Genomic DNA, 23,564 nt, shown 5'->3' with positions numbered 1-23,564 from the left:
GTACTCCATTGTGTATATATACCACATCTTCTTGATCCACTCATCAGGTGATGGACATTTAGGCTCTTTCCATGATTTGGCTATTGTTGACATTGCTGCTATGAACATTGGGGTACATGTGCTCCTATGCATCAGCATTTCTGTATCCCTAGCAGGGCTATTGCTGGGTCATAGGGGAGTTCTATGGATAGTTTTTGAGGAACCTCCACACTGTTTTCCAGAGTGGCTGCACCAGATTACATTCCCACCAACAGTGTAGGAGGGTGCCTGTCTCTCCACACCCTCGCCAGCATCTATAGTCTCTTGATTTGTTCATTTTAGCCAATCTGACTGGCGTGAGGCGGTATCTCAATGTGGTTTTGATTTGTATTTCCCTGATGATGAGTGATGTTGAGCATCGTTTAAAATTTTTTAAATTTAATTTAATTAAAAAATTTTTTAAATGTTTTTTATTTATTTTTGAGAGATAGAGAGAGACAGCATGAGCAGGGGAGGGTCAGAGAGAGAGAGAGGGAGATACAGAATCTGAAGCCGGCTCGAGGCTTTGAGCTAGCTGTCAGCACAGAGCCTGACGCAGGACTCGAACCCAGGAACTATGAGGTCATGACCTGAGCCGAAGCCGGATGCTTAACTGACTGAGCCACCCAGGTGCTCCTAAAAATAAAATCTTAAAAAAAATAAAAAAGAATATAGAGGAAATAAAAATACATTGTTCACAGTGGGGAACATCCATAGAAATGGCAGACTTCTTATCAGAATTAAAATCTGAATGATTTCAAAAAGACCATTATGAAAGAGAGACTTCAAGTGCTGAAGGGGGAAAAAAAATCCAAGGCTGTAGACTTAAGCGCATCCATATCAGTTATTATATTAATAGACTTAACACTCCAACTAAAAAATGGAGGCTTTCAGGCTGGATAAAAAAGCAAGATCCAATTATATTTTGCCTGAGAGGTATTTTAACTCTAAAGACACAGGTTGATTGAAAATCAAAATGTGAATAGTGATAGAGCATACTCTGTAAACACCAAGCCTAAGAAACCTGATATGGCTTACTAAAGTAAAACTCAATACTGTGGGTATTCTCAGAGATAAAAAGAGACAATTCATTGTGAAAAAGCATCAAATTATCAGGAAGACATAATCATAAATATACCTAATAGGAAAACTTCAAAATATGCAGTGCAAAAACAGAGACTAAAAAGAGAAGTAAAGACACCCTTCTCTCAGTAACCAATAGAAAAAAGTAGCAAAGAAGTAAATCTAGAAAGGATATAGAAAGCTATATGTAGATATACATAGGAAACTATACCCAACAACTTCAGAATACATATTCTTTTCAAACACATGCAGAACACTTAACAAAGACCGTATTTTGGTCCACAAAGAAATTTGAAACTAATTCTAAAGATTGAAAGATTAGAGAATGTTTTTTGACTATAGCGGAATTGATTTTAAAACTTGTAATCTTGAGTTGTTCTCTATGTATTGGAGATTTAAATATGTTCTCCTGTAGAATTTATGGCACCTCCCACAGGCAGTTAGCTCCTTGACTGGGAGTCAGTGAGGTGATGAAATTGCATTCAGTCAGTGCTTAGGCTACGAAGGCAGAGATACCATGTGGAACAGTTGTTTCTGAGTGGTCCAACCACCTTTGTTATAGTTCTTGGAAAATAAAAATGCTAACTGTATGTACTGAAATTTTATCAATGAGGATAAAGCTATGTCTCAAATAATGATCTGTTTCCTAGCTTTTTTTAATGTTTATTTATTTTTAAGAGAGAGACAGAGAGACAGAGAGCAAACAGGGGAGGAGCTGAGAAAGAGACACAGAATCTGAAGCAGGCTCCAGGCTCCAAGCTTCCAGCACAGAGGTTTGAGGCAGGGCTCAAACCCATGAACGGCAAGATCATGACCTGAGCTGAAGTAGGACATTTAACCAACTGAGCCACCCAGGTGCCCCTGTTTTCTAAAAGGCCTCGATTCTGCAATCACAGATAGGCAGATGAGAGAATTTCTCATAACTCTTCATATCCCTGTGCATCTTTATAATGGTCTATCGCATAGGCAACATGGTGTATATGTGTCCCTTGTATCCTGAGAGATGCAAGAGCTCACTGACAGAGAAGTAAGGGATATGCGCGGGTCCTCAATGAAACACTTAAATGCCTAGAACCTGCCGACAGCTATAGTGAGATACTGACCCTGTTCAAAGGTGGTGGTCGCAGATGTCTATCTACAGAAGTCCTCCAGATAGGTACATCCCACAGTTCCCTTTCTGTCACCAAGTTCTGCAGTCAGCTTCAGAATAAACAGCCTGGTCCGTGATTTCAGTGGAAGAAAATTCCAGAGATAACAGAGTTTAATAAGAATTTAGGTTTTGATTTTTTTGTTGCTCTCCTGTTTTGTAATGACCAATATCACAGGGCTTTGCACTTTTCCCACAAGCTCCTTTTTAAGAGGGAAGTGAGGAAACATGTTTATGTTTATGTTTCTTTTTTTAATTTAATTTTTATTTTTAATTTTAAAATGTTTATTTTTGAGAGAGAGAGAGAATGTGAATGGGGAGGGGCAGAGAGAGAGAGGGAGACACAGAATCTGAAGCAGGCTTCAGGCTCTGAGCTGTCAGCATAGAGCAGGATGCAGGGCTCAAACTTATGAATGGGGAGATCATGACCTGAGTTGAAGTCAGATGCTTAACTGACTGAGCCCCACTATTTATTAGTTTTTTAGAGAGAGAGAGTGCAAGAGGTGGGGAGAGGGGTGAGGCAGGGGAAAAGAAAGAGAAAGAGACAGACCCAAATGTACTCCATGCTCAGCACACCTGACTTGGGGATTGATCCCAGGACCCTGGGATCATGACCTGAGCTGAAATTGAATCAGATAGATGCTTAACCAACTGAGCCACCCAGGTACCCCAGGTCTATGTTTATGTTTCTTATACCTTACAAAGTATTTAGGTATTGAGGACATTTTAGTCACAGCAGAAGTGTCTCATTCCTTGGTAGAGGCATAAAGTCCTTTAGAGTAAAAACAAATCAAAGACAGTATCTTGAAGACAGACTGTCATTATACTCTAAATCTCTGGGAAAGTAGATTTTAAAGGTGCTTAGACACTTCTCTCTGAAAGCTAAGTGGGGGCAAGGAATAGGGAGTGTGTAACTCCCTCCCCTTTTTCTTTTTCCAGCATCTGCAGGAAGAAGCCAGAGACCATTCTGTCTAAGAGATGAGGGAAGGGAAAGGAGAGTCAGGCAGTGAGAGAAGGAGAGTCTGGGGGAGGTAGAGTTTAGCACAAGGCACCCTCATGTACCCATCCCTATATGAGACAGATACTGGCACTCTGCTCGGCCACTCAAAATGATTCCTGTCAGTCTGATTCCCATTTGATTCCCTTCACCATTCTGTGAAGGGTGCTTTATCTCTGATTCACAGAGGAAGAATAGGAGTCCAAGGATGTGGAGTGACTTTGCTGAAGTTAAACAATAAATTGGTACTGAAACCTGGACAAAAGTCAAACCTTCATATCCCTAGTTCAATTTTCTGGATAGAAAAGGAAGTTGTACTTAGAAGGCAGACACCAAGTACCTAGAATTCTTTATGACACACAGCAGATGATCAGTAAGTGTGAGCTCATTGCCACCTATCTTTTGGCTTTTGAGTCCCAAGGAGCCCCTTGTTCCTTTCAGCTCCTGCTATGTTTCCCAAAGTGGAAGAGGATAAACCTTTCCCAAACTACTCCCCTGGCGTCACCTAAGACAGGAGATGGAGAGAAAGGCTGGACCCGGCACCTCTCATTAGTTCCCACTTGCATCACCTCTTGCTCACCTACAAGCATAGAAAGGGCTGTGGCTGAACTCTCTATGTTGGTAAGATAGTTGATTGTAACCCTTACTGTGTGCCCAGAAAACCCCAAAACTTCTCATCTCTCATTTCATCTCTCACTAGCCCTTATATTTACTTGAGACCCTGTACATGATGTAATTTGGGCCCTTGAGCTCAGCAGACTTTAAGTTTTAGTCCTTCAGTGCATGTCTAACTTTACCAGTGTTGAACTCCCTTCAGAATGCTTCCTTCAGGATGCGTCTTTTTCCCTGCCAGAAACGAAAGGTTTTGTGTTTCCATATGACTGGCATTCCTCTCTTTCTCTCTATGGGCATTCCTTTGACCACCATAATAGTATCATACTCCTGGCCTTAGCTCAGGGGCTCCCATGTCAGTAAAATGAAAGCCCAATCCCTTAGGGTGAGCTTGCTTTGGGTGAAGAGAAACCAGACCCAGTGAGGCTTGAGAACAGACCTCCCCATTTGGGAGGGAGAGATTTGTAATAGACCAACTTCATGGCTGAGAATCACCCCATTCCCTTCTTCCAAAGGTCTCTTTCCTGATGGAGATCACCTTAGGATGATACCCACCTTGGATGGTTGTTGAGAAGATGAAATGGAAGGCAAACACCAAGTATCTAGAATTTTTTATGACACACAGCAGATGCTCAGTATGTGTGAGCTCATTGCCACCTATCGTTTAGCTTTTGGGTCCCAGATGCTGTCAAGCCAGGAAGATGGGAAGATTGCCAAGGGAGCCCAGAGCTGGTTGCTTACCCCTTTCCTGGGCTCCTCTCCCAAAAGCCCTGTCTCACCTACACCCACAGCACTGACTGGAAGAAGGAAGTGGCAGAGCATGTCCTGGGTCTGAGTTGGGGATTTCAGGGGTGGGATGAGGGCAGGGACAGGCACTTCCTAGGGAAGGTGCTGAGGGCTTTATATTTATATGTCTATATTTATTAAACATGTTTTGTTGAATAATTTCATAATTTCCTACAAACACTTATAACCTGGAAGTTATTTGCTTTATGGGACTATTTTGGGTATGGCCCTACTTTGGGTTCCTTGTTATCCTAAGGAGGTGATTGAAGGTTCTCTGGCCCACTGCTCTGAAAGCCAGCCCCAAAATGTGCTACTTTCTCATTACTTCTCTTCTTGGACCTGTAGTGTTGCAAGGAAATTGCTCAGTGTTTTACCAATAGCACGGGTATTAATGTGGGAGAGACATTACTGCATCTTTCAATGCTTCTCTGATCATTATATTGCTTATTTTGTCCTAATAATGTTTGGAATAGGTTCTTTAGGTTAAAAAGTGGGAAAAAATGTTGAAGAGAAAAAAAAGCTTAAAAATGTTTTGAGATTCTAATCTGACTATTGTCCAGGACTGTTTGGTATTCTCACTACAGAAAATTGACATTTATTCAAGTTCTCTTTTTTAATTTCGTGTTCAGATCATGACCTGAGCCAAAGTCAACTGTGTAACAGACTGAGTCACCCAGGCACCCCGATGCTATAAAATACATACCCAAGATATGGTGTTAAAAAGAAAACCACAGACCTAAAGTAGTCATTTATGCCAGACCACTGGGGATTAAATTCTAACCTAATTGCAGTTTCAACTTCCCCTAGAAATGTATTCTTTTTGTTTTGTGTTGTTTTGTTTTATTTATTTATTTTTTATTTAATAGTTTATTGTCAAATTGGTTTCCACATAACACCCAGTGCTTCTCCCCACAAGGCCCCCCCTCCATGACCATCACCCCCTTCCATTCCTCCCCCTCCCCCTTCAGTCCACAATTCATTTTCAGTATTCAATAGTCCTCATGATTTGTGTCCCTCACTCTCCCCAGCTCTCTTTCCCCCTTCCTCTCCCTTAAGTCCCTTAGGTTTCTCCTGTTAGACCTATGAGTGCAAACATATGGTATCTGTCCTTCTCTGCCTGACTAATTTTGCTTAGCATGACACCCTCGAGGTCCATCCACTTTGCTACAAATGGCCAGATTTCATTCTTCCTCATTGCCATATAGTACTCCATTGTGTATATATACCACATCTTCTTGATCCACTCATCAGGTGATGGACATTTAGGTTCTTTCCATGATTTGGCTATTGTTGACATTGCTGCTATGAACATTGGGGTACATGTGCTCCTATGCATCAGCATTTCTGTATCCCTTGGGTAAATCCCTAGCAGGACTATTGCTGGGTCATAGGGGAGTTCTATGGATAGTTTTTGAGGAACCTCCACACTGTTTTCCAGAGTGGCTGCACCAGATTACATTCCCACCAACAGTGCAGGAGGGTGCCCGTTTCTCCACATCCTCGCCAGCATCTATAGTCTCTTGATCTGTTCATTTTAGCGACTCTGACTGGTGTGAGGTTGTCTTAACCAGTCAGTCAGGACTTTTCCGGTCAGCAACAGTAAGGTAATCTGTCACATAGGCTTTTTCTATTCCCCAAAGAAGATGAGGTAATCCACCTAATAAGACCCTTTTGTCCCCAAAGGAAGGTGACCTCACCCAAAATAATCTTTTTTTGTGTGTTTATGACTTTGTCATTCTGCCTTTAATAACTTTTCCTTTTCTGTAGTCCTTTGGAATGCCCCTCTATTTCCTAGATAGGGTGCTCTCTGATTCATGTATCAATTAGTAAATCGATTTTACATCATAGTTGGTTGAATTTTTGTTATTTAACACCCCAAATATGTTAAGTAGATGTAACTCAGTACAAACAAAGTTCCTATAATATAATGGTCATATGTCCCTAATTTGGTAATAAGAGAATGCTTACATTAGATTTAAGTAGAGTCATCTCTGGGATGTGAACTATTTGCATGATAACTATTTTCTTATTTTGGGTTGTGTATATTTGTATGTGTTATGTACTTTTGAAAAGTTTATTTGTTTTTTTTTTCTTTCCTGAGTAAGCCCTGCAGATTATAGATACCATTCTTTGATATGTTAAAGATAAAGCTGGCAGTAACAACAGATTTTTAGTTGGTAACTGGTAATATTCAACTGTGACAGGGAATAGATTCCAGTGTGAACTGAACTCAACTTCAATTTGTACAGAGGTGACTTGGAGTTTTAATTTATTTAAAAAAACTTTTTTTAACATTTGTTTATTTTTAGAGACAGAGCATGAACAGGGAAGGGGCAGAGAGAGAGAGAGAGAAAGAGAGACAGAATCTGAAGCAGGCTTCAGGCTCTGAGCTGGTAGCACAGAGCCTGATGCAGGGCTCAAACTCACGGACCACAGGATCATGACCTGAGCTGAAGTCAGAGGCTTAATAGACTAAGCCACCAGGTGCCCCAGTGACCCAGAGTTTTAAAGGGAGGATGAGAGAAGAGAAAGGGGGGCGAGCTCAGAAGAATGAGGGAAGTGAAAAATTACAAAAAGCAGGAAGGGAAAATTGGTCCATTTGAAATCCACCTGGATTTGCTAACTGGCACCTTCCTACAGAGACTGAGAGACAAGGATCCTTCAGGTGTTGGCTGGAACAAACAAATTCCTTTGGCAGCCATGAGTTTTCCACGCCCTCTGAAGACGTTCTTAGGGTCATCCTAAGTATGTGACCTTGAACTGTTAGAGACTTAGAATTGTGTTCAAATAGATATAGACCAAAGTTGATAGGGTTAGTTGAGAAGCAGGTTTAAAGGCCTAACTAGAGTTTGGGGTTACAGAGAAAATCTTTTAAATTTAATACTGCTGTGCTTCATTTTAAATTCATCTATTTCCATTGTACAGGCTTAGTCCCAAGAGATGTCTCTAAGATTCTAAATTCTCTTGGCAGCTTTGAATTTTATTTTATTTTTATTAAAAAAAATTTTAATGTTTATTTGTGAGAGCGACAGTTGGTTTTCCTATGTGATCTCACTTATTTTTACTCCTAGGACAACCCCCAGTGCCTATTCAAATTTCCTCAACAGTCTCCAATTCCTTTGGCAGCTGTTGTTTGTTCAGTCGGGATTTGATCGAGGACCACGTATTACATTTGGTGGTAAACTTCAAGTTTAAGCCCTAACGTTTGGAGATTGTGAGAAAACATGGGCAGGAGAGATAGTCAAGGCCACATCTTGGAAAGATACTATGCTGCTAGGTCACTTCAAGGCGCGGGAGCGGAGCATTACTGGAAATGTAGTCTGGTATGGACCTGGCTCGCCACGCAGCATCCTGGGAACCTGCCTGGGCTCCATCTGCACATGTATCCCGTCTCTTTGCTTCCGTGCTTTGTGCGGTCCGGTGGTCTGGTGGCGTGCGTCTGGCGGGAACCTTGTTTTGCGTGCTTGGCGGAGTTTGAACCTCAAGTGAGAGCGTGGGGCTGATGCGAAATCTGGGCTTTGGGACCACCAGGGTGGAATGGGCTTATGGCCGGGGAGAAAGGAATCCGAGCCCGGAGAATCCCCCAGGCCGGACTCTAAATGCTTGAGCAGTCAGATCTCTGGGGGACCCCTGGCCCACTGGCCACCTGGGGCTCAGGTGGGGCTGAGTCCCGCCAGAAGCAGGTGTTTGGTGAGGGCTGGGGTATGCAGAGACCCTCTGTTCGAGAAAAGCCTATGGCTGCGGCGGGAAGGGAAAACTCGTTTATGATTCCCACCGTGAGCCAGAAAGTGCGGGACAGCTTTCTGCGGTGAGAACCCGATTTCTTGGAGTTAGAAAGACCGGGGATAATTCCAGTTGTGTTACCTTGTAGGCAGGGACTGTAAGAACCTGAGTCTGAACCTAGCAGACGCCATGACAGGCTTTAAGTTTCCCCTCTAAACTAGGTCTAAAGGTCAGTCTCTCCAGAACTATTAGGCCGGCACACATTGCCCAGGGCAAGAGGGACCACCCTTGTAATACCCTTAACATTCCTAAGGGCAGGCCTAGATCAGTTATTGCCTAAGGCTAGTTACACCCTACCTGAGGGGCCTGGGTCCTGGGCCTACTCTGTGATTGGTTAACACTCTAACTGTTGTAATTGGATAAACCTGCTGTCAATAATATTGTGTAATAATAATTGAATCACTGTACCTATGTCACAATTTCCTGTAACTCCCCCTTCCCAAACTCATAAAAGCCCTGCCCCACCTTTGTTCAGGGCTCGCTCTCAGCATGGATCCACCACGCCGGTAAAGTCTGTGAGCCCGAGTTTAGGCCCCGGCGAGCCTAAACTTTTGCATGCGTGCTTCAGCCTCCCTGGTGGTCTCTGGTTTTTGGGGGCGATATTAAAATCTGGGCATAACAGGACGACCGAAGGAACCAGAGTAACAGTACGGTTTCCCTTCTGAAAATAATGTTTGTTGTTCTGCGAGTTAGAGAAGTTATTACCTGTAAAGCAAATAGCCACCCCAGTAAGTGGCAACTGCTGTTATATTCAGAAGACACAGTTCTATTCACTGAGTGGCTTCTTTAAACCTCAACCATTATATGAGGTCGGCATAAGTATTCACATTTAAAAGAGAAAAGGAAGCAAAGGAGGCTCAGGTTGGCAGAGCCATGTGCTCAGGTCACAAGCTAGCTCGGATTAAAGGGCAGGTATGCTTTAAATCTCAGGCTTCGTTTAGATAATCACACCTGCCTAAAGCCAGCAATACAACCTTCACAGCACCTAGCAGAGTAACCTGTCCCTGAACATCCAGGGATAAAATTGGAAGAGAATGTGAATGGACTTTAAGAATTGTCATATGTTGGGGCACCTGGGTGGCTCAGTCGGTTAAGCATCTGGCTTCGGCTCGGGTCATGATCTCACGGTTGGTGGGTTCGAGCCCCGCATTGGGCTCTGTGCTGACAGCTAGCTCAGAGCCTGGAGCCTGCTTCGGATTCTGTATCTCCCTCTCTCTCTGACCCTCCCCTGCTCACGCTGTCTCTCTCTGTCTCTGAAAAATAAATAAAAAACATTAATAAAAAAAAGAAAATTGTTACATGTACTCTGGAATTTCTGCTGCCTCATCAGAATCCTTGGTTCAGATAGAGGCTCCTAGTTGTCTGGTCTAAGTCTGAAATTACTGTCAATTTCAGGAGTCAGGTTTGTAGCCCTAAAGTGACCCAGGTCCCAGATCTTGGGAAATACATTTATTTTAGAACAAAGCAGCTCTTGTGATGTTGGAATCAGGTCTCCAGGAACAGGAATTTTACTTGGAAGAGAGCATCCCTGTTCTTATCTTCCTTGCCAGACTTTCAGAGCAGAGGCAAAAAGCAGGGCTGTGAGAAGGGCTGTCAGAAGTAGTTCTTGATCCCCCCTGCTCAGATTTGGAGATGTTGCCACATCCAGAAGCACACACTGTGTGATGGTGGGGAATTTGGGCCACCTTTGAGAATAGGGACCTGGGGTGGACCAGAAATATGTTGCCCAGGAACTTGTGGAAGAGCTTGTGAGGGTGAGATCTGGGGGTAGGGGGTAAGCAGCCAGAGGGTGGAAATTCTGTCCTCTTGTCAAAACCTAAAAGTAGCTAGTAATTTTACCAGCAAATTGAGTTTATTTGGGAATAGCAGAGGAATTGCAATGGGGGACAAGCGAACCACAGGCAAATCCAAAGAGACAAAGGGAAGGTAAACTTTCACTAGTTTTTGGGAGGAAATTAGAAGGGTTTGGAATAAAAGTCCATTGGAGAACAAGAGTTTGCGGGTGTGGCATTTACTGACTGCACGCAGTGGTTAGTACCTATTGTAAGGTTTAATAGATGGAGGCAGAGATGGGAGGACAAAGAGACCACGTTATGGAGCCAAGAAGGCCTTTATTGGGATCTGCGATTCCTGGGCGAGGTTCCTTGACTCTGGAGCAGGGAGTCAGGGAAGTCGCGCCTGATATGGGAGAGCAAGGTGTTTTATGGGTGCAGAAGTTCCGGGTTTGAGCTCAGGTGGGCTGATAGCCATGTAGGGTCATCTTTGGACGGTGGCAGGATTCAATTGGCTGTCCGCTTCGGAGGGGAGGGGGATGCTGGAATCCCATGGTGAGGCATTCCAGTTTGAGGCAGTCCAGATTGAGAGTGGGGGTCGTCAGTCCTGGTGGTGCCTGGAACTATTATCTGACCTGCAATAAAATGGCCGCTGGTGCTTTTCAAATGGCTTGGGTCATCCCAGATTTGCAAGTGTGGGTTGTCAGTGGCAGCTCTCCACATCAAAGTGGCCGCTCAGTTGCTTTCCCATGGCAACTCTTACACCTATTTGCTAGGTTGGGGGAGGGATCTTCCTTCTTTTTCTTAAAAGCAAAAATCCGAATTCCTGTGTGCAAAGTAAGATGATTCTTAACCTTGTTCCTGCTGACTTCAAGGAGCATGTGTGAATGCTTCCTACTCAGGGCTTCCTGACTCCATTTTAAATGGCATTTCCTTTATTTGTTTTGATACCACTCTTGCTAAATGGCTGTCATTCCCTTCATTCTTCACTGTTTATAGATGCTGCGGTGCTGTCACACAAGTCCATCACAAGTGACCATCACCACAAGTAACAATATTGACTTATCTTGAGCTCCTAGACTCCTAAAATGAGGGCTAATGAAGGGTTTACTTGGTTATCTACTACAGACTCTTAGAAGCTGTAAAGAAATTGGATGTTAGTGGTGACTTGTCAGGTGACACCTAGTTTGTGGCAAAGGAGAACACAGTGCATTCACTTTCTCACTGGTTAAGTCATCAAAAGCATCTTATGAAAAGGACCTTTTTGAGAAAATGTAACCCAGTAAAAGCTAATGAAAAATTCTTGCCTTAAAGCACTCCATATTCCTTTTATTGGGCTTTCTGCAGATTTTTTTTCTCTTAAGAGCTAAGCAGTGTTACTAGGAAAATAGTTAAGTGATACAGCCTGAATATTTTGTTATGTTAATTTTAGTGAAGGAGCAATGCCTTATCCTTTATGTACTTTATGCGTTAAATGAATACTAGTTCATGTGTTGTTTCTGTTAATCCTTCAGAAAAAAAAACCCCACTAAGCTATCATTTAACCATAGAAAAATTCTGTGTAGTCAGTGAAAAGCTGTAGGTCTTAGGCCACATGACATTTTCTGAGTCTTACGTGGACAGGTGTGCTGCTGCCTCTCTGCGGTCCTCCGGTGCCTCCCAGCTGAGCCTGCAACAGCCCTCTGCACTCCCTCAAGAGCAGCACCATGAACACACCTCAGGTGAGCTCTTTAATTCATTCCCCACTATGCACTCTATTGATTTTAATGGGGCTTATAAGGGTCCATACATTAAATGGAGAAAGAAATAGATATAAAGCCAGTTTGGGGAGAAAACACACAGTTTCAACATTATAGCTCTTAATGTTTGCTGTTGGTTCTGGGTAGGTAATCTTTGCTGATGATTATATTCCCTCCAGTTATCAGTTGGCTTAGATTTCAGTTGAGTCACAAATGTGCTTTGAATTATATTGAGTACTTTTTCTATATCTATTAAAATAGCTTGTTTCCTTTAATCTATAAATTCACAGTATTGTGCATAGCATAATGAATTTTTAAGTATTGTTGATTGCCTGCACATACCCTTGCTGGTGAATTGCTTGTGTATATGTTGTCTGGGATCTTTCTGCTGGTACTTCTTTCTGTATTGCAAGTTAGATGAGGTTAATTTTTACCTGTTCCTATCCAATTTTGGTGTTGTGGTTATATTAGCCAATAAGAATAGGAGACATTTTTGCTTATTTTTTCTTTGGTTAATGTTTCATCCCCTGTAATTTATATGAGAAAAATTGCCTGTTATTGGTGGGGGGATTTTTATGTGAAGATTTGGAGTATCGAATCAGTTTATTAAATAATCATAAACCTCCTGTGTCTTTCTCTTCATGTGTCTTTCAAAGAGCAGAAGTGTTTTAATCAACTTTTCAAAATTTTTAATCTTTTTGCTTTTATTATTGAGGCTTTTTTGTCTTTGTCCTATGTAAACATCTTTTCCTAAACCAAAGTCACAAAGATTTCCTTTCATGTTTCTAGAAGTTTTATAATTACAGATCTGTACTCATTTTGAGTTAATTCTTATTTATGGCACAAGGGATATGTCAAGATTGTTTATTTAGTTTTGTTTACGTATGTCTGATGGTTCTAACATTTGTTGCAAAGAATATACCTTCTCCACTGAACTCCGTTGGCACCTCTTTTGGGAATTATTTGACTTTATATTATTTGTCTATTTCTGGAATTCGTATTCTCTCCTTTTGGTCTGTGTTAGTCCATTTGCTAATACCATACAGCCTACCATTACTGTTTTAAGAGAAGTCTTTTTTTTTTTAAATGTTTGTTTATTTTTTGAGAGAGAGAGAGTGTGTGAGCAAGGGAGGGGCAGAGAGAGAGGGAGACACAGAATCTGAAGCAGGCTCCATGCTTTGAGCTGTCAGCATAGAGCCCAATGCAGGGCTCGAACTCATGAACTGTGAGGTCATGATCTGAGCTGAAGTTGGACACTTAACCAACTGAGCCACCCAGGCGCCCCTAAGATAGTCTTGAAATCAATAATGTGAATCTTCCAAACTTTTTTCATAATTGATTGGGTATTGGATATTCTAAGTCTTTTACCTCTTCATATAAGTTTTAGAATCTGTCTTCTGTCCTCAGTATTTGCTCTGATTATGTGTTTGATTGCAGTGACTATATACATCAATTTTAGACCAAAATCATGTAACTAACAGTGCAGTGTATAATTCCATCTGTATGTTCACAGATATTTTGAGTGCAGGTGAAGAACATGTGCCTCACTATTACCCTCTGCCCATTATGTTACTTTTGCTTTTTTAAATCTTGGTGTGTAGCTGCATTAGAAAGACCCAGTAGTCTTCCCTTTCTATGTCTTTACCTCTCACACAATACTTCTGATACATCTGCTCACCAAATGTGTGGATTCATCCCTCTCACCAAGCAATTCTCTGTAACACCAGGTGGGTGTCCTACAATTTAACTGAATTCTTATTCTACTTGGAGATAGAATCAGATCCCACAAGTCAGGCAGCCACCCAGTCCCACAAGACTATTTCCACCCTATTTCGTATACCAACTGCAAGTCCCCACAAGTCCAGGTTGTCACCTGTGCTTGACCATCGGCTATAAATCTGAGGTTCTTACAATTCCTCCTTGAGTTTGATTAATTTGTTAAAGTGGTGCCCAGAACTCGGGGAAACACTTTTACCAGTTTGTTAAAGGATATAGATGAACAGCCAGATGGAGAGATCCGCAGAATGAAGTCTGGGAAGGTACTGAGCTCAGGAGCTACTGTCCCCATGGAGTTGGGGTGCATCACTCTCCTGATACATGGATGTATTCACGAACCTGGAAGCTCTCTGCACTCCATACTTCTGGGATTTTTAGGGAGCTTTCTTCATGTGGATGTAATTAAATCTTTCTAGCCCCTTTGCCCTCTCTAGAGATGTGTAGGCAGGCTCAAGATTCCAGGTTTCTAATTATGATGACCTAATTTCTAATTAGGTCATCTAATTTCTAATTAATTTCTAATTAATTTCTAATTTCTGATGACCACCGCCATCCAGAGCTCACCCAGAGGTGCCTCATTAGAACAAAAGATACTCCTAGTGTTGTAATCACTAAGGTTTCAAAGGTTACAACCCTAAAGGAACTCTGTCAGGAACAGGGGGAAGAGAAATACATACATACATATTATCAGCATTTACCCAACTGCCTGTGCAGCTTCTCTGTGTGCAACTGTACAAAAAAAAAAAGAAAGAAAAAGATCAAAATTGTGTTCCTTCTCTTGTAGAGATCAGTTTCCCATTCTTCATCCTCATTGCTTTAGTATAGGTCTTTTTAAAAAATTCAATTTATTTACATTTTAAAAATTAAAAAAGCAAATATCAAAAGCATTCCTCCCATCCCCATTCTCTGTCAACCACCAATCTGCTGTGTGCATCTATGAGCTGAATTTATTTTTGAAATATTTTGGGTTTCACATATAAGAGAGATCATATGGTGTTTGTCTTTATCTGACTTAGCACGGTGGCCTCAGTTAAATTGGTCTCTTCAGTTTTGCTGCTTACAACTTTTCCTACACTTCTTCCAGAGCATGGCTTCTGAAAGGCAAGTCTGATTCTGCATAGTACCTCCAGGGCTTACACGTATCTCTGTCCGCTCTCTGTGGCCCCAGGAGGGAGCTCCCAAGTCGGGGTGTATACCCCAGAGAGTGTCAGACTGTCCGTGGGGGCATAGGGAAAGATTAGAGGAAGCCTAGTTATAATTAATGATCTAAAAAAGAGTCACTAAATTTTATTAACTGATCGTCTATGTATATAATTTATAAATAAAATACACTAGGACATGACAATTATATTTGTATCAATTATGTGAGTACACCAAAGTGTAAGACAATGATGGGGCATAATAGGCATATTCTATAAAATTTTGTTTTAATTTCTCAACAATAAACATAATACATATTAGTTTTCCAAGGCATTTTCTCTATCACCAGTTTCTGAACCCCCTCAGATTGAATAGAAAGTGTGCTGTTACAGGTATTAGTGTCATTCAAGGATGTGACTGTGGAGTTCACCCGGGAACAGTGGCGGCTAATGGACCCTGCTCAGAGGACCCTGTACAGAGATGTGATGCTGGAGAACTACAGCCATCTGTTCTCAGTGGGTGAGCAGACCTTACCAGGTGATTTCCTCGAGAATGCAATTCTGTTTTCTCCTACCTTTTTAAATTTTAAGTTAACTTGTATTGGGTGCAATTAATAGAGAGTAAAAGTTAGTAGCTTTAAGTGTATAATTGTGAGTTTCAGAAATGTCTGCAAGTGATTACTACCACCAAATAATGACAAAATATTGCTGTTACCCCAAAAAGTTTTTGTCTAGGTATTTGTAGTCATTCTTTCCTGATCTCTCTCCCTGGTTCTGTCAACCAGTGATCTGCTTTCTACCGCAGTAGTTTTTCCCTGTTAGAATTTTATATACATCATATAGTATTTATTTTTTTCTTCTTTCATGTAGATTTTGAGATTCATGCATGTTTTTGTATGTATCATTTTTTATTCCTAACTAGTATGTATATACTACAATTTATCTTCCATATATATCCCAGCTGATAGACTAGATAGAAAAAAAGTTTTTTCATTTTGGGTGTTAGGAATAAAGTTGCTCTGTCGATTTAGGTACAAGTCTTTGTGTAGACTTGTTTTCATTTCTCTTGTGTAAATACCCAGAAGTATGGTACTGTTGGTCTTAGAGTAACTTCATAATAAACTGCCACATGTTTCCAGTGTGACTGTGCCAGTTTGCATACCCTTTAGGGGTGTATGTATGATAGTTCTAGTTGCTTCAGATCCTCACCAACATTTGGTATTTGGTATTGTCAGTTGTATTTTTTTTTTTAATATTTCTAGTGGGTGTCTTTATATCTTACTGAGTTTTAATTTGTATTTTTCTGATGATTAATGAAGTCAGATGTCTTTTAATGGACTTTGCGGCTAATCATATATTTTCCATTTTGAAGTCTGTTCAAATCTTTATCCCATTCTTTAACATTTAGGGTGTTTCTTTTTTTTTTTTGTCTTAATTGAGTTGGAAGAATTCTTCTTATAATCTTGATATAAGACCATTATCAGATAAATACTTTGCTAATGTTTTCTACCTATCTTGTGCTTTCTCCATTTTTAAAAATTTATTTATTTTTATTTTTTATTAAATTTTTTTTTAAATGTTTTATTTATTTTTGAGACAGAGAGAGACAGAGCATGAGCGAGGAGGGGCAGAGAGAGAGAGAGAGAGAGGGAGACACAGAATCGGAAGTAAGTTCCAGGCTCTGAGCTGTCAGCACAGAGTTTGACGTGGGGCTCAGACCCACGAACTAGATAGAGATCATGACCTGAGCTGAAGTCAGAGGCTTAACTGACTGAGCCACCTAGGTGCCCCTCCAATTTTTTTTTAATAGTGTCTTAGAAGAGCAGAGTTTTTCATTAGCTTTTAAATGTATCATTCTTAAAGAAATTTTTACCTAATCTAAGGTTAGTAGAATTTCCTCCTGTGTTTCCTGGAACTTTTATAATTATGTACATAGGCCTATGATTCATTGCTAGTTAATTTTTCCATACAATGTGAAAAAAGGGTTCATTTTTTTGCATTTCTTTTTTATTTTTATTTTTATTTTTTTACATTTATTATTGAGAGAGAGAGAGGCAGAGTATGAACGGGGAAGGGGCAGAGAGAGAAAGAGACACAGACTCCGAAGCAGGCTCCAGGCTTTGAGCAAGCTGTCAGTACAGAGCCTGTTGCGGGTCCTGAACCCCATGAACCACAAGATCACGACCTGAGCTGAAGTAGGTTGCTCAACCTACTAAGCCACCCAGCTGCACCCATTTTTTGCATTTCTATGTCTATTATGTTGACACTATTTTCTGGAAGATTACTTTTTCATTGAGCTGCCTTGGCACCTTTGTCAAAGACAAATTGACCATATTTCTGTAGTTCTAGATATGGACTCTATTCTGTTTAATGGGTCTGTTTGAATATAACATACCTTCTTGATTATGTAGTTTTGTGAAAACTTATCAAATATTGAAGATTTAGTTCTCCAAATATGTTTTTCATTTCAAAATTATTTGGATCACTGTATATTCTTTGTTGTTCCCATTTAAATTTTATTTTATTTTTCTTGTAAAATTTTTTAAATGTTTTATTTATTTTTGAGACAGAGAGACAGAGCATGAGTGGGGAAGGACAGAGAGGGAGACACAGAATCAGAAGCAGGCTCTAGGCTCTCAGCTGTCAGCACAGAGCACGACACAGGGCTTGAACCCATGAACATGAGATCATGACCTGAGCTGAAGTCGGAGGCTTAACCAACTGAGCCATCCAGGCACCCCTTATTTTATTTTTCTTAAGTTTATTTATTTTGAGAGAGAGAGAACAGGGGAGGGGCAAAAAAAAGGGTGGAGAGGGGGAGAGAGAGAGAGAGAGAGAGAGAGAGAGAGAGAGAGAGAGAGAGAGAGAAAGAGAGAAAGAAAGGGAATGAATCTCAAGCAGGCTCCATGCTGTCAGTGCAGAGCCCAATAAGGGGCTTGACCCCACAAAGTGTGATATTATGACCCGAGCTGTCAGAAGCTTAGCCAACTAAGACACCTAGGCACCCCTCCATATAAATTTTAGATTCTTGTCAATTTTTTCTAAAATGCTGCTTAAAGTTCTGGTTGAGATAGTTTTGTGTCTTTAGGATAGTCTGAGAAGGATTTTTATCTTCACAACATGAAGTCTTCAGGAGTGCTTGGGTGGCTCAGTAGGTTAAGTGTCTGGCACTTAATTTCAGCTTAGGTCATGATTTTACATTTTGTGGGATTGAGCTCCACGGATTCTGTGCCAACAGCACGGAGCCTACTTGGGTTTCTTTCTCTCTCTCTGCCCCTTCCCCACTATCTCACTCAATAAATAAACATTTTTAAAAATTCTATAAAAAAAGACATAAAACAATATTGAGTTTTCTGATACTCTGGGTTAAGTTCCAGACCATTGAAACAAAGTGACTATTGAAATGATTTGAGTCCAAATAAACCAAAATGAATTTTTTGGTTTCCCAGTGTATATATGTGCACATTATGCTGTAATCTATTAAGTGTGCAGTAGCATTAGATCCGAAAACAATGCACATACTTCAGTTAAAAAATACTTTATTGCCAAAAATACATTAGCCATCATCTGAGCTTTCAGCGCTCAGAGGAATTGTAATCTTCTTGCTGGTGCTGAGTCATGCCCTGATATTGATGGCTGTTAATTGGTCAGGGTGATGGTAGTGAAAGTCAGGGTGTCTGTGGCAATTCCTTAAAATAACACAAGTGAGATTTGCCACATTGATTGACTCTTCCTTTCATGAATGATTTCCCTGTTGCATGAGATGCTGTCTGATAGCATTTTACCCATCACAGAACTTTTTACAAAATTAGAGTGCATCCTCTCAAACCCTGCCACTGTTCATCAGCTAAGTTTATGTAATACTCTAATTTCTTTGTTTTCATTCTAACAATTTTTTATAGTATCTTCACCAGGAATAGATTCCATCTCAAGAAACCACTGTCTTTGCTCATCTGTTAGAAGCATTTCCTCATCTATTCAAACAATTCAGTCACCTCTTCAGGCTCCACTTCTACTTCTAGTTCTCTTGCTGTTTCCACCACATCTGCAGTGACTTCCTCCACTGAAGTCCTGAACCCCACAAAGTTATCCCTGAGAGTTGGAATTAAATTCTTCCAGACACTTCTGCTAGTTTCAAATTTTTATTCTGCAGCTTCCTTACCTCTTTTAGCTTTCATAGAATTGGAGAGAGTTAGGGCTTTGACCTGGATTAGGCTTTGGCTTAGAGGAATGTTGTGGCTGATTTGATAGTCTATCCAGACCACTCAAGCTTTTTTCATTTCAGCAATAAGATGGTTTCACTTTCTTACCATTCTTTTTTTTTTTTTTCCTGGAGTCTCACTTTTCATTTCTTTCAAAAACTTACCCTCTCCATTTGTAACTTGGCTGACTGTTTGGCACAAAAGACCTAGCTTTCAGCTTATCTCAGCTTTTGATTTGCCTTCCCACTAAATTTAATCTTTTCTAGCTTTTGATTTAAAGCGAGAGATGTGAACTCTTCCCTTCACTTGAGCACTTAGAAGCCATTGTAGAGTTATAAATTGGCCTAATTTTAATATTGTTGTGTCTCAGGGAATATGGAGGCCTGAGGAGAGGGAAAGAGACAGGGAATGGCCAGTAGTGGAGCAGTCAGAATGTACATTTATGGAATAACTTCTCCATCTTACATGGTTGTGGGTGTGGGTTGTGGTGCTCCCAATTACAATAATAACATCAAAGATCATTGATCACACATCACAGTTATAAATATAATAATAATGAATGAAAAAGTTTGAAATATTGTGAGAATTACCAAAATGTGACACAGAGACATGGAATGAGTAAATGCTATTGGAAAAATTGTGTCAATAGAATTGCTTGATAGAGAGTTGCCACAGATCTTCAATTTGTAAAAATTGCAGTATCTGCAAAGAACAATAAACGAGGTATGCCTGTATCTTTCCCTTTACTTATGTCTTTAATTTTTTTTGGAGTGATATATAGCTTTCATTGTATATGTCTTATGCATATTTGATAGATGGATTTCATTATTTTGATGATGATATAAATGGCATTTATTTTATAATTTCATTTTCCAGTTGTTGGATATAAACAGAAATCTAATTGATTTAAGTATATTGACGTGTTTTATAACTTTGCTAATCTTATTTATTCTAGTAGATTTTTTTGGAGATTCCCAAGGATGTTTTAAATAATTATGTTATCTGTGAAAAGGATAAGTGCATTTCTAAACTGTATGCCTTTTATTTTTTTCTTTAATAACTGTCTGGGATTACCAAATATACCATAAGTATGGTATATTTTTGTGGTGAGAGAAGATATTCATGTCTTGTTTCTAATCTTAGAGGTAAAGCATTCATTCTTCTCTGTGGCATGATTAAATTAATAGTTTTTTTTATGGGTGTGCTTTATCAGTTTAAGGAAGTTCTGTAGTCTACTGGAATTTTCTAAGAGATTTGTTTGTATTCATTGTGGAATTTGTCTAATGTTTTTTCTATATCTATTGGGATAATCACATGATTTTTCTTTTTTATTCAGTTAGTATTCTGAATTACATAAATTTTGGAACATTGAACCAACCTTGAATTCCAAGGATGAACCCCACTTGTTCATAATTTTTATATTCCTAGATTTGATTAGCATTTTAGGTTTTCTGCACCAATATATTTAAATTTGTAAAAAATTGTAGTTCCAATATAGTTAACATCTACAGTGTTACAGTAGTTTCTGGTGTAGGATATACTGATTTCAGCAATTCCATGAATCATCCTGTGCTCATCATGACAGGTGGACTCCTTAATCCCCTTCACGTATTTCACCCATTCCCTCTACCCACCTCCCCTCTGGTAATCATCAGTTTGTTCTCTACAGTTAAGAATAGTTTGTCTTGGTTTGTCTCTTTTTTTTTTGGTTCCTTCCTCATTTGTTTTGTTTCTTAAATTCTGCATATGATTGATATAATATGGTATTTTTCTTTGACTTATTTTGCTTCACATTATACACTCTCTAGCTCCATCCATGTCATTGCAAATGACAAGATTTCATTTTTTATGCCTGAATAATATTCCTTCATGTATATTTACCACATCTTTGTCCATTCATCTATCAGTGGACAGTTGGGCTGTTTCCATAATTTGGCTGTTGTAAATAAGGCTGTTACAAAGGGATGCATGTGTTTCTCTGAATTAGTGTTTTAATATTTTTGTTTTGAGAGAGGGAGTGAGAGTGTGAGTGGGGAAGGGGTTGAGGAAGAGGGAGAGAATCTTAAGCAGTCTCCACACCCTATGGTGGGGCCCACTGCAGGGCTAGATCTCACAACTGTGAGATTGTGACTTGAGCCGAAATAAAGAGTCTGACGACGCTCAACTGACTGAACCACCCAGGTGCCCCAGTATTTTAATAATTTTGGAGTAAATACCAGCAATGTGATTACTAGATTGTAAAATAGTTCTGTTTTTAACTTTTGAGGAAACTCCATACTGTTTTCCTCAGTGTCTACACCAGTTTGCTTTCCCACAAACAGTGCAAGAGGAACATCTTAACCAACACTTGTTGCTTGTGTTTTTGATTGTAGCCATTCTGCAGTTGTGATATCTCATTGTAGGTTTTTTTTTTTATGTTTGTTTATTTTGAGAGAGAAGAGCATGAGCTGGAGAGGGGAGAGAGAGAGAGAGACAGACAGACAGACAGTATCTGAAGCAGTCTCCAGGCTCTGAGCTGTCAGCACAGAGCCTGACAACGGGGCTCAAACTCACAAGCCATGAGATCATAACCTGTGCCAAAGTCAGACACTTAACTGACTGAGCCACCAAGATGCCCCTCATTGTAGTTTTGATTTGCATTTCCCTGATGATGAGAGATGGTGAGCATTTTTTCAGTGTCTCTTGGCTATCTGAATGTCTTCTTTGGACAAATGTCTGTTCATGTCTTTGTCCATTGTTTAATTGGATTATTTGTTTTTTTGGGGTGTTGAGTTGTAGAAGTTCTTCATATATTTTTGTTACTAACCTTTTTTCAGGTGTATCATTTACAAATATTTTCTGTTCTGTAGGTTGCCTTTTGGTTTTGTTGATTGTTTCCTTTGCTGTGTAGAAGCTTTTTATTTTGATGTAGTCCTGGTAGTTTATTTTTGCTTTTATTTCCTTTGCTTCAGGAAATTTATTTAGGAAAATGTTGCTATAGCTGATGTCAGACATTACTGCCTATGCTCTCTTCTAGGATTTTGATGGTTTCAGGTCTCACATTTAGGTCTTTAATCCATTTTGAGTTTATTTCTGTGTATGATGAAAGTGGTCCAGTTTCATTCTTTAGCATGTTGCTGTCCAGTTTTCCCAACACCATTTGTTGAAGAGACTGTCCTTTTCCCACTGGATATTCTTTCTGCTTGTTGAAGAGAATTGACCATATAATTGTGGGTTTATTCCTGGGTTTTTTATTCTGTTCCATTAATCTATGTGTCTGTTTTTATGCCAGTATCATTGTTTTGGTGACTATAGCTTTGTAATGTAACTTGAAATCTGGAATTGTGATTCTTGTAGCTTTGCTTTTCTTTTTCAAGATTGATTTGGCTATTCAGCATCTTTTGTGGTTCCACACAAATCTTAGGATTGTTCTAGTTTTGTGAAAATTACTATTGGTATTTTGATAGGGAGTGCATTAAATGTGTAGATTGCTTTGAGTAGTATAGACATTTTAATAATATTCTTCCAACAAGTGAACATGGAATGTCTTTATGTTTCTTTATGTTGTTTTGAATTTCTTTCACCAGTATTTTATACTTTTCATACTACAGGTGTTTTATCTCTCTCTTTAGGTTTATTCCTAGGTGTCTTATTAATTTTGGTACAATTATAAGTGGGATTGTTTTCTTAATTTCTCTTTCTGTTGCTTTTTTATTAGTATATAGAGATGTGACAGATTTATGGCCTAATTTGTGATCTGTTCTGGAGAATGTTCCATGTGCATTTGAAAAGAATGTGTATTCTGCTATTTTAGGATGGAAAGTGCTGAATATGTTTGTTAAGTTCATCTGGTCCAGTGTGTCATTAAAAGCCACTGCTTCCTTGTTAATTTTCAGTTTGGATGATCTGTCCATCAGTGTAAGCAGGGTGTTAAAGTCCCTTGCTATTATTGTGGTACTATCAATGAGTTCCTCTATGTTTGTTATTAAATGTTTTATGTGTTTGGGTTATCTCATGTTGGGTGCAACAATATTTACAGTTGTTATATCTTTTTGTTGGATTGGCCCCTTTATTATCATATAGTGGGCTTCTTTGTCTCGTGTTATAGTCTTTGTTTTTTTTTTCAAGAGAATATTAAATCGTTTATTGATTACACATGATAATGGATGATACACAAGCTTTAATCCCATCTATAATTTTATCTGATACCATAATTCAATTTAGATATATTGTATAGGATGTGCCAACAATCATATTAATAACCAAATAAACTCCAGGACTTTGCTTGGGTGACCCTTTTAACGGTGAACTCCAGGTCACAACACATTAACAGTCAGTTCAACCACACCAATATTTGTGGAGACAATGGATTCTGTGCCCAAGCAGGTTGCAAATAAATTTCAAATGGAACCTGGCATCACCCTGAAGGAATTCTAACTTCACACTGTTGGGGTAGTTTACCAAGATGGCTTCAGAGTAGACTAACTTTACACAGCACATTTAAAAAAAGACACATTTATTCAGCGTCATG

The 23,564-nt window shown here is 39.7% G+C and overlaps 1 protein-coding gene across 1 annotated transcript in view; it reads left to right on the top strand.

The window, feature by feature from the left end:
* Positions 1 to 23,564, top strand: part of LOC115275942 (zinc finger protein 260-like) — a 100,296-nt gene that overhangs the window by 48,675 nt on the left and 28,057 nt on the right. Inside the window, 1 exon segment of the mRNA XM_029919670.1 lies at positions 15,246 to 15,372. Coding sequence (XP_029775530.1) covers positions 15,246 to 15,372 — 127 coding nt within the window.

This window comes from Suricata suricatta, chromosome 13, assembly GCF_006229205.1.
Source record: "Suricata suricatta isolate VVHF042 chromosome 13, meerkat_22Aug2017_6uvM2_HiC, whole genome shotgun sequence".
Classification (NCBI taxonomy): domain Eukaryota; kingdom Metazoa; phylum Chordata; class Mammalia; order Carnivora; family Herpestidae; genus Suricata; species Suricata suricatta.
Note: the sequence above shows the minus strand (reverse complement) of the source record. Positions and strands in the feature narration are given on the sequence as shown.